This window comes from Ammospiza nelsoni, chromosome 7 (assembly GCF_027579445.1).
Source record: "Ammospiza nelsoni isolate bAmmNel1 chromosome 7, bAmmNel1.pri, whole genome shotgun sequence".
NCBI lineage: Eukaryota > Metazoa > Chordata > Aves > Passeriformes > Passerellidae > Ammospiza > Ammospiza nelsoni.
This window is the reverse complement of record NC_080639.1, coordinates 20286596-20298410: the sequence shown is the minus strand read 5'-3', so window position 1 is coordinate 20298410 and position 11815 is coordinate 20286596. Positions and strand designations below refer to the sequence as shown.

At 50.7% G+C, this 11815-nt stretch overlaps 1 protein-coding gene across 1 annotated transcript; it reads left to right on the top strand.

Moving 5' to 3' along the window:
- The first annotated feature begins 9758 nt into the window (after positions 1-9758).
- On the top strand, positions 9759-11574 carry SP5 (Sp5 transcription factor). The gene is made up of 2 exons (XM_059476321.1): positions 9759-9971; positions 10522-11574. The coding sequence occupies exons 1-2, from the start codon at positions 9921-9923 to the stop codon at positions 11572-11574; spliced, it is 1104 nt and encodes a 367-aa protein (XP_059332304.1). The 5' UTR covers positions 9759-9920.
- Positions 11575-11815: the final 241 nt, after the last annotated feature.

The window sequence follows — 11815 nt, the reverse complement described above, 5'->3', positions numbered from 1 at the left end:
TATAGTTGTGAGTTTGTGCCTCATGTGTTTGCAAAGGATCACTATGTTTGACCATATACAGTAGTACAAGGATTCACTGGAAGAAGTTGGTGGAACACTTACTGAGGGGGAGAGAAAACTGGCATAGAAAAAGGGTCTACTTGAGGTGGAGAAAAATTAGCTCTTCTAATTGCTCCCACGTGTGGGATCAAGGAAATACAGATGATAGCGTTACTTGATTCCCAAAGCTGCTTCAGGAGCAAAGCTTGCAGATCTGTCTGCAGGGGAGGTCATCACCACTGAGAGAGGTTGTTTTCATGATTGACAAGTGGAACTAGTGCCTTGGATATAACCCTGTAGTGAGGAGTTTGCTGAAGCAGAGAAAGGATGGGCTGTTAAAGTAAGCAAATACCTAGTTATTTCTGCTCAGTATGTTCAGTGTTAGAGTTATAGAAGCATGTCTGGTTGTTAAGTACAGCCCACCTAATGTGTATTTTGTCTTTGTAAAGCAAAGGTGCTGGGCTCTGGTTTTTACCTATCATATGCTCTCATCACTGTCCACCAGGAAGAGTAGAAATACAGGTGTAGTGGGTGTGTTGGCTCATGCAGCTTTATTTCCATAGGCTGCATGTTAGTCTCTTCATTGCCTCCACAGTCTCACTGTTACCTCTCTGCATGTCCAAGTTTATGTGGGTTTTACTCTGTCTGAAAGATTAACCAACTGCTCATAATTCCAAAGTTGCTAAGAGAGTGTACAAGTGTCCGAAGAGACTGATGTGAAGGCAGGGGGATGGGAGTGCTATAGAAAAGAGTTTGGATTTTGCAAGGGATATAAGTTGCAACATGGTGTTATTTGGTCCCAAGTTGTGTGCCTCTGCTCATCAGTCCAACTCCCTGCTCTTCAGTAGAGTTAATATATGACATAGAACAAGGGATGTGATCCCCTGTGTTGCCTTTGATAAAAAAGCTATAATAACATAGTACATCTTTACAGAGGAGTTGTGAAGATAGATGCTTTAAAGATGATGTGCTCAAAGTGACTAAAGCTCCTCCCAGTACGTTCACTGAAGTTTGACCGCCTTCTTACACAGGACTGTCACAAGATTTTGCTTGTTGATCCTATTTCTATGTTTCCACCCAGCTCGGCAGCTGCCCTCCTGTTACTCAGAAAAATATCCTGAATATTCCTCTCACACCTGGCTGGTATATCCTTACATACCCTGTACTGGTAAGCTTGGCAAGTTGACAGCTTACAAAAAGAAGAAAGGGAAACTGTGTAGTTGCTTTTCTGCCGGGTGGCAGGAGAGAGCAGGGAAGGGGAGACAAAGTTTCCACCCCTTATCTAGGCTGAATGTATGTATGAGTTGAATGTCAGAGGTGGCTGTATATGGCTGCATAGAGCGAACTGTTGAAGAACACCCCACAGAGATGAAAACGGCTTCAATCAATTGCTCAGGCTGAGCTGCTCCATTCATCTTGGTATTCTCATAATCAGTGTCACCAGTATTAACATGTGTAATTCCATGCTCATTCTTAGCTTCTCTAGTCAGTCTCAGCACTGATGTGCTGTCTGCTTGGAGGTTACCTTTTCTCTCCACCTAGATGGTTAGGCTTTTGCTTCTCACCCCTGCCAAAATGCTGGGCTACATTCAGACATCTGACCAGTGTTAGTTCAGAGTCTGTGCAGCTCTGTTTTTCCTACATTCCTCCTCTGCTGTCTTCCAGTTGTTGATGCTTTACTTTGGAGCACTGCAAATAGTGTCTGAATTATAGTGCAGAAGCATATACCAAAAGAAAGAACAAAGCAGACTAGATTGTGCTATTTCTAAGTATTTATAAGAAAATACTGATCAGCTGGAGCTTGTCTGACTGGTAGAGCAACAGTAGGTAGAGGAAATTATTAGTTTTATAGGCAGTGTGATCAGGATCCTGTGAAGGCTCTAACATAGAGAGCAGCAGTTGAATTGATGACCAGTGAGGCATATGGTATCTAAATTAACAGCATAGGATCTCCCAGGAGGAGGAGGTCACCAGGGTATCAGAAGGCTCAAGCAGAAAGTTCATTTTGTCTCTTTCCATATTAAATTCCTGAGATGAATGCTATACTAATTTGGAAAACTAGATAAAACTGGAGATGTAACACCTTCTCTTGAGTCTTTGCAATATAGTTTAGTGGATAAAGTTATGCACATTCCTAGAACTACCTCTAGCTTCACTGTGTACATTTCTAAAACTTTATTTAGAGGGATTTTGATTACTGTGTTCTCTTGTAAACAGTCTTACTTCTAGAATGCAAATTACCTTACCCTTAATGAGAACAGGCAGCAGAAATTCATAAATCAACTGATAACTGTATCTCATTAAAGAGAATCACTGGCATTACAGAGCAGCTTCTTTTTGAATCACTCCGTGTGCCAAGTACACTTAGCATGTGTGGCAATGGAAGTAGAAAAAATTAGTAAATCATTAGCCCAATTCAGTTTTTCTGGGCATCTACTCCAGTGCCTTCTGTAAGAATCTTGACAGAATATTATTTTTCAGCCCCATTGTGCATTGATAAGAATGGCAGTATTTTATAAAGTTAGTCTGATTACAGATTAAATTGCATGACTTGGCATTTGGATTTTTCTCCAAGTTTCTTTTTAAGACAAAAAATTTGGAAAATAGTTCTTTGTGGTTTAGTGTGACCTCCTAAGAAGCAGTCAGTGGTTTTCAGTTGCAGATTTCTGTATCATTTAGGCATTGGAGTGCTAGCACTGCAGCATCATAGTCTCATTCCTATTTCCAGGCATAAGAATGAGGTAATTTAGACTAATAAATTTCCACTTTGTTGCAGTATCTGTGTTTTGCCATGTACTCTTCTTTCTTTCATGTGTAATATGTGTTTATGTCAGCTCAATGCCAGTAGATTATGTGAGTTTTCTTCATGTAGTAGGAAAATAGGAGCATAAGATTTACTGAGGGAGAAAAGCCCAAAAATGTAACAATTTGAAGATCTTATCTTTTTTCTCCCTCTGTCTCAGAGGTTTCAGAAGTGTGAGAAAAATTATACTGTTCATTAGACTGGTTCATGAGTCATGGCCGTGCTGATACACTCGTCTTTGAGGAGAATATCCTTTCTCCTCATCTTGTCTGGGTTCTCAAACAGCTGGTCAAGCTGTTTGGCCCTGAGCAATAGGAGCTGATTGAAGACTGAAGTGAAAGGTGATTTATTCCCAGATTAGGGTTGTTTGCTTTCTCATTGGCATGGCCAGCCAGCCAGCAGAAGGTGCACGCCTCAGCCAGTACTCCTGAGTTTCAGCTGAGCTGGGGTAAGATGTTCAAGTGTTTGGTGAGGAGCAGCCTCATAATCCATGTGCAGAACTGAGGCAAGGAGCTCCTCTTTTCAAACCTGGAGCAGTTGTGTGGATGGCAAGGGTCATTCCCCTTGTAAAGAAGGGGAAGGAAGCTGACTCTAGCATGTAAGAGTATGGTTAGAATGACTTCACCCTTTTATAGTTCTATGAAGATGGAAAGCATAGTAAAAATATTGTGTATTTGAAATACGTTTGAAATAATTTTATTGATGGTATTTTAATTTTCAGAATTGGAAGGAGGGAAATTTATATTTGGGTAGTTAATGTAATTTATGCATTTAACTATTTATGTATTATTCTGCTCCACTTAAGGCATCAATTTATGAAATGACACAGAAACATACTGTACACTCTTTCCTGAAAAGACTTTTCTGCCAGTCTATGAGAGCACTGTTCAGCTAGGGAGAGATAATTCATTTCAGAATTGTAATTTAATTTTCCCCAATATTTCATGGGATCCTGAACCTCTGGTGGCAGTCAATAAGACTGGCATTAAAAAAAAAAAAAAAACACCTTAGTTTAGAAATCTAATTTTTCTAGGTGCTGTTCAAAAACTCTCCCCCTGCTGGGGGCACTCACTTACGTCATAGCTTATAGGCCGCCTTTCACTAATATGTATGCATAACTGGAAAAACCTACCTTGAAAGCATTATACAGAGAGGGTTTTCAGATTCTCTCCCATAGGGTAAAGACAAAATCTCTTTCCTGAGACACCTTTAATGCCAGTCATGTACCATACCTGTGTCCGTGTTTTGATCCTCAAAATGCAACTATTAGGCTTTTTCTTCATATCTCTGGGCTTTTCCCCCCAACTAAAGTGAAGTTGTTGAAGAGTTTATGTAGAGCACTTGCCTTTTATAATAAAGATTATGGACATTTTTATATGTTCTTGTTCAGTAGTCCTTGAAGAGTGGGTTATTTCAAAAGTGCTTCTTGAAATATTGAAATATACTGCCATTAGAAAATACTTACTGTTTTCTCTACCAAAAGGTTCTAAAATTACAGCATGAGTTTGTTAAATAACAGGTGTATTTTTACAGTGTTGGATTGATCCACTCAGCCAAATCAACAGCAATGTGGCAGCCATGTGATCATCCAGTATTTATGTGTAGGTTAAACAATGATCTTTCTGGATAAACTTTGTGCTGTTTCCAGTTCTAACACAGTACAGACACAGACAGCTGTTTAATTTGTCAATAAGTATACTAAGTAACTAAAACTAATTATCATGAGACAAATTTTTAGATAATATACTCTCTGTAGTTAAGAGGAAGTAAATAACAATTTAATTACTTTTTCATTCTATACTAACTGCAATGTAAAAAAAAAAAAAATTAGCTGTATGTATCTGTAGTCATAAAATTAAAAGTTCCCATCCAGTCTTCCCCAAATGCATTCCATCAAAAATACAGAGGCTTTTTTTACCTAGTGTTTCCCCAAAGAAGAGAACAAGTGGGATGCACACAGCAGATCCTTTTCAGCTGCTCACCAGAGTCTTGGCTTGCATTCTGTTTTGTAGGAGTCCATTTCTAGCTGTTAGAGCTGTGTCGAAAATGCAGCCATGTACGCCAGAGGCAGAGAGCATTTCCAGAAAATTTGAAATTATCATCTTGAACTAAAAGTGTCCCAGGCATTCCAAGTAGAGCCAAGAATAACACTTTCAATATTGTTATGATTAAGAGTCTGATTCTTTTTTTTAAATATGGAAGCCAGGGAAGGAAGTATATCCAGAAATGTTCACCATTGTTCCCCAAGACAGGAGGAAAAATCACAAAGGGCCAGCCAAGGATGGAGCAGAAGATGAATACATTAAGATATTTAAAACTTTGACAACAGTTTTGTGAGGCATTAAACTTTGTGAGGCATGAAACTTGTTCTACTTCTCATAAAGGGCAACTCAGCTTTCAGAAGTTTGGGAAATCCTCTATAAATCTTTGTCAAATCTACACGTACACTGGGAAACGTTGAGGCAAGCCTTTAAATCCTAAATATGCTCTAACATGTGCCAATCTTGTCTAGAATTTTGTGGTTTTCCCTAAAGGACAGGAAAAAAAGCAGGTGACACCATAGCACTTTTAAATGTTTTTTATTTTCATCTACTGTTGTTCAAATTACACTCTGTGAACTGGTTATCCCTCATCTTATGCCAGTCATGTTGTCTACTGTAAAAATGTGAATATGCTGAAGTAAATAAAAATAGTATTAATGGCATATAACTCAGAACTATTGACAGTGTATCCACATGTGCCTGAAGCTATATATACCTAGGGTAGTTTACCTTCTGGTGAAACTTCTTGCTGTTGTGGATGGGTGGTTTCTGTTAGTACATCTTTAAACCAGAAAAAAATGAGGGATGGTGTGAAGACACTGCCTCCTGGAGCAAGCTTATTAAAGCTTTTTCAGGTTTAAATTTTGCCACTCTGATGGACAACTTGACTAGGAGGTTTGGCTCAATGTTAATGCAGCTGTTCACTTTAAAATGATCCTGTCTATGATTCTTTGTCACAATTGCTAAAGAGCAGTGTTTAGTGGAAAGCAGTGCAGGAACCCCGGGCTGTGGACAGGCAGGTGGCCAGAGCCCATCAAAGTTTGATTATGGGGGGCGGGTCAAGGCAGATGACTGCAAATGACTTTGGAGAAGTGAATGTCATGAGAGGACCTGGCTGTGGCATTGTGAGCCACCACTGGGACGGGTTGTGGGGTAGGCTCCAGGATGAGGTACTTGGGGCCCTGAAGTCAGAGGCACAGCAGAAACCATGGAGGGCACCACTGGCATGCAAGCAGCTGTTATTCCAGGTAGGCTGCCTGCATTCAAACCAAGGTCCACAGAGCCCTGCGTGGTGGTACAGCCACTCTGGGATATCTGGATCTGAAAAATCCTGATTTTTAAGACACCTATCTAAGAAACGGTGATGGTGACTCGTGATTTCCACGTGCTGTGTTAAACCGACAGCAGCCATGCAGCCCAGTGCCGCCTGAGCCCCTCTGACCCCGGGGGCGGTAGGGGTCTCGCCACCCGCCATAGCAGGCAGGGTCCCTTGGAGGCAGCGGGGCTCTGGGAGCCCCCTGCGCCTCAGCCCCGTGGCTGGAGCAGTTCAGGCTCCGGCTCTGCCTCCGGGCCGCCGTGCTGCCCACGGCGCTGCCCTGCCTCCCCGGCGGGCCCAAGAGCTGCTCCGGCCCCTGCAGCCCCGCCGCTGGGGACCGGCCCCTTGGGCTGCGGGCCAAAGCCCCACGCAGGGCTGTGCTGTTCAGCGCCGCTCTCCGAGCTGCCCTGGCCCGGCTGCGGCCCCGGGAGCAGCCCCCAGCCCCCCGGCCCCGCGCCTCCTCCCGCGCTGCAACTCGGCTCTGGTGTCCCTTTGCTTTACACTAGCACGTAGCGGCAGCCCATTTCTCATGGAAATCGTGCTTTGTGTAACTGAATTGACACTTGGCCTTGATACCTGTATCTCCTGATAACTGAAACAAATTTCTAAAATAAATATTGTACTTTGATCTTCCAGCCCTGCATTTTTAATGACAGCTCTGAACATCACTTCATTAAGAATACATTTCAGGAGACTGAAATGCTCCGAGTTTGAACACTAATTATTTGTACAGAAAATTATGACTGCACCGCTTCATTTTTCAGCCCATTGGTTTCTTCCAGAAATGAGAATTTATTCTCGATTTTTAGGTAATGTACTTTCTTGGATGCAGATTTATGGCATTTGTAGTGTGGCAGCTGTATAGAAACTTATCCAGTTTTCCACTAACTTTTTTGCAACTTGACAAATCATTTTGGTTCGTCGAGATATCTGGGGAAATACCGTACTTTAGAGAATGGAGGGAACCTCGGGGTGTTCAGTGTCTCCTGATCTACCTATCTCCTCTCATTTCCTTTAGAAACATTTTTCTGAGTATTCATCTAGCAATTACTAGGTAAAACGAATTAACAAAAATTGAGGTAGGGGTTAAATCGGGCATCTCGCATATCTCTGGGTTTGACATAAGTTTGGGGATACGGAGGTTTAGGGACAACGCAAGCGCGAGCGCCGCCGTTCCGGTCGTCTAGCGAGTTATTGCTCCTCCGGGCAGCCGAGGTGCGGGTCGGGCTCCCCACGGTGGGCTCCCCCTCGGCTCCGGCTGCCCCAGCTACAGCTTAGACTCGAGGGGACAGCAAGTGCGCTCCTGCCCCGATGCGGCTCTAGGGGCGCGGCTGGAGCGTGGCAGTGAGCGGGGGGCACCCGAGGCTGCGGGCGGGGTGCGCGGGGCAGTGCCTGTGTGCGTGTCCTGCCCGCCGCGCTGTCGGCCGGGGCTCGCTGTGCTTCCCCGTTAGCCGCCATGTCCCGTGTTGACGCGGCGCAGCCCCCGGCGGATCGCTCAGCGGCGGTGCTGGGAGGCGTTCGTGTGTGGTGGATGGAGGTGTCGGACCCCCTGAGCCCCGCACCCCTGCAGGCGGATGGGGAGCCCTATCGTCCGCAGCCTCACGCCCCGGCGGGAGCTGCTGCCGGGCCGCGGGGTCCTGCAGCAGCGGCGAACCTTGCCTCGATGCATCAGTGCGTGGTAAAAGCGCTGGATGCGGGACCCTTGTCTTCCTGTTGCCAACCTGGTGAAGCGGTTACCTGGCACATGGGAAGAGCTTGATATGGCTGCTGCGTAGTGTTACATGGGGTCGAGGTTTTATTTCTCCCCGGGACTCAATATGGAGCCGTGGGAGAGGACTTGGCACTTTAATCCCTTCAAAGAAACCGATCTAATTCAAGCCCTACAACTCTTGAAAGTCTTTGAGCGGACAGTGATTGTTTCCACAGGAAAGGCAGATAAAGATCTCTGTGTGCTGGCGTTTAAAGAGACTTCAGTGGCGGTGCGAATACAATTGAACCCAGCGACTGCGGGGAGGATCGAGTTACCTGTGCAAACAGCTCCGGAGGACCAGAGCCAGCCGGCATCTGCCCGAAAGTGTACCCCCACCTCCTCAAGACGGAGATGAACGTCCTGGTTTGGTACCTGGCCAAACAGGCCGGCGTTTGCGATGGCCTCGGAGCAGATGGGGAAGCGGGGAGGAGAGGAGCGCGTTTCCAGGGCCCCCGGCGGAGCGCGGAGCTGAGCGGGCCCGCGGAGAGGCGCGGGGCCCCGCCTGCCCCTTGCTGGGCGGCACATGCGAGGGGGCCCGCCAGCTCTGCAGCCCACTGAGCTCAGCAGCCGACGGTGGCGGCAAGCTGTGACCCAGATGTGCCTGGTGCTGGTTAGAGGGTCAATAGCCTCACACATGGTCGAACGCAAGGCAGGTTAGATCCTTCAGACACACATGCGTATAGAGATGTATAGACAGAGGCTGAAAGGTGCGGGATGAAGTAACAAAGCTCTTGGGGCCGACTTTGTCTTTGGGGCAGGAGGTGAGAGAGCAGGGGAGGCAGAGACCCGATAGCAGCGTTCCTGCTCCCAAGGAGCCACCCCGATCTCCACTTCCCGCCGGCGCAAAACAGGCCGGCTCGGCAGGCCCGCCAAGAGAGACTCCGGTCTTCATTTAAAGAAATCATGTCTCTTACACCCGGCTCCCGCTAGGGAAGAGGAAACTTTTCCCTTCTGTTTCCCGGCTGCCCGGTTTGTCGGTGTGTCTGTCTGAGAGAACGCTTGCTGCTGGTGGCAGCCCGCTGCTCCTCCCAGGGCCCGGCTGGGCGCCTGGCCTGGCCCCGCGCCAGGCGGGGGCTCCCGGTAACAAGGGGGCAATGCCGGCTGAGAGAAGTGAAACAAATTCAGCTACCAGAGGAGAAAATGCGCGGTTATTTGCCGAGTCAAATCGAGGGCATACCCCTCAGCCTCGGGGGAAGGGCGGGCGGAGGGAGGGAGCGGGGAGGAACCACCGACAATTACTCCAGGGAAGTTTTACGGCTGGGATCGACCAGTCCCGACCAGGTGAACTCCATGTGCTATGTTACCTTCAGTCTTTAAACACTATCAGAGGAATCCGGAGGCAGATTCCTCGAGCGATAACAAAGACGCGTTGTCACTTTAGGACTCTGCCACAAATTTAATTGCAAAAAAAAAAAAAAAAAAAAAAAAAGAGGGGGGATCCAGTGTCTTGCACATCCAACGCGAGGGTCTCTAGGCGGTAAGGGGTCCTTTGATCAAGAAAATCCAATTATTTGTGTATATACATTTCCCACATAGTGATTACTTCATTAATTGTCCCGCCTTTATCTCCTCCCTTCCCATCCCCCCTAATAATCAGTTCTTTTATCCAGACCAACAAACACACCATAGGAGCTTTGTGGATTCAAAGGATTTGCTTTCGCTTCTGAAAGAGCCGCTATTCTTTGATGATTGGGTAGCGGCAAACTTCAAAGCCATAAATCTTCCCTCTGACTGGTTGGCGGCCCGGCAAAGTCCTTATCAAATTCTTGGAGGTGATCCTGGCGCAGTCAGACAGTCCGCGGAGATCGCGCAGCGCGGGGGGGTGGGACGCGCACGGAGGCGAAGAGATCAGAAGGAAACGGAGAGAGAGGGGGAGAGAGAAGGAAACTGGGCAGCTTCTCGTCTTCCCCTTGGCGTCCTCATGCCTCGGCAGTGCCCCGGCGCCTTCCCTTCGCCCCGGGCGCAGTAGCCATGGCCGCGGTGGCAGTCCTCCGGAACGATTCCCTCCAGGCTTTCCTCCAGGTCAGTACCCGCACCCGGTGTTCCTCGAACTGCGCCGAGTCCCACGGTTGTGACCCACATTGCGCGGGGGCAGCTGGCGTCAGCCGCCTCCCTCCCGGGGCTCTTCCCGGCGGGCGGCCCGGAGAGGTAGGTGGGGACCCCGCGGTGGTAGGAGGCCGGGCTCGGGCTTCTCGGGCTTGGAACTTCCCTCTCCCGCTAGCAGCCCGTCAGTAACTCCAGGCAGTGCTCCGTGGCAAGGGGTGTGGGGGGCGCGGGGGCTGCCTCCCTGCCCACAGCGGCTGCTTCCCCGGCCAAGGAGCGGCGGCGGGGCCGGCAGCGCCGGCCGCAGGCGGGACCGGTCTCTGGGCGGAGCGGGGGGGCCGGGCACGTCCTGCCCTCTGGGTGCGCATTGTTTTGGGAAAGTTTACCGGCCGTGCGGGGAGCGGCGGGCCGGCCCCAGCCGCGCACGGGCAGTGGTGCGGGAAGTTTCTCGCAGGCCGGTGTCTGCGGGCGGCAAGTAACGCGCTCTCTTCCCTCCTTCCCTTCTCCCCTCCCTCCCGTTCCTGCGCAGGACCGCACCCCCAGCGCCTCCCCTGACTTGGCCAAGCACTCGCCCCTGGCTCTTCTGGCCGCTACTTGTAGCCGAATCGGGCAGCCGGGCGCAGCGCCCTCGGATTTCCTGCCGGTCTCCTACGACCCGACGCTGGGATCCCCCTCTAGGATCTTCCACCCGTGGAGCGGCGAGATGCCAGCGCACTCCCCGGGAGGGCTGCCGCCACCGCATCCCAGCTTGGGGTTGACCCCTCAGAAGAACCACCTGCAACCCTCCTTCGGGGGTTCTCACGAACTGCCCCTCACCCCCCCGGCGGACCCCTCCTATCCCTACGAGTTCTCCCCCGTCAAGATGCTGCCCTCCTCCATGGCCGCCCTGCCGTCCAGCTGCCCGCCCGCCTACGTCCCCTACGCCGCCCAGGCCGCCCTGCCGCCCGGGTACTCCAACCTGCTGCCGCCCGCCCAGCCCTGCCGGCAGCTGTCGCCCAACCCACCGCCCGAGGACATCCCCTGGTGGAGCATCCAGCAGGCCAGCGCCCCGGGCGGCTGCGGCCACCGCTTCCCCGCAGCGGCGGCGCTGCCGCGGAGCCTGGTGCTGGGGCACTCGGACTTCGCTCAGTACCAGACGCAGATCGCCGCCCTGCTGCAGACCAAGTCTCCCCTGGCGGCAACGGCCAGGAGGTGCCGCCGCTGCCGCTGCCCCAACTGCCAGTCGGCCGCGGGCAGCGCCCCTGAGGCGGAGCCGGGCAAGAAGAAGCAGCACATCTGCCACATCCCCGGCTGCGGCAAGGTGTACGGCAAGACCTCGCACCTGAAGGCGCACCTGCGCTGGCACACGGGCGAGCGGCCCTTCGTCTGCAACTGGCTCTTCTGCGGGAAGAGCTTCACCCGCTCCGACGAGCTGCAGCGGCACCTGCGGACTCACACGGGCGAGAAGCGCTTCGTCTGCCCCGAGTGCGGGAAGCGCTTCATGCGCAGCGACCACCTGGCCAAGCACGTCAAGACCCACCAGAACAAGAAGCTGAAGGCGGCGGCGGACGGCGTCAAGCGGGAGGACAGCCGCGACCTGTGACCGCCGGGATAGCCGGCGGCTGCTGCCTCCGCGGGCCGGGCCGGGCCGAGCCGAGCCGAGCCGCGGCGGGACCCGGGCCGGGGGGCGTTTCTCCGCCGGGGGCAGGGCGGCGGGGAGAGGGCGGCTGGCTCTCGGACTCTCGCCGGGCACGGCGAGCAGTACCCCGGCTGGGGGCGGCCCCCGCGGACCCTCAGGCCCGGGACTGGACGCTCATAGGGCCCCGGGGCCGTGGCCGCCCTGG

Coding starts and splice junctions, on each gene's coding strand:
- SP5 (XM_059476321.1), top strand. CDS start 9,921: ATGGCCGCGGTGGCAGTCCTCCGGAACGATTCCCTCCAGGCTTTCCTC. Junction 9,972..10,521: donor CCCTCCAGGCTTTCCTCCAG/GTCAGTACCCGC, acceptor GTTCCTGCGCAG/GACCGCACCCCCAGCGCCTC.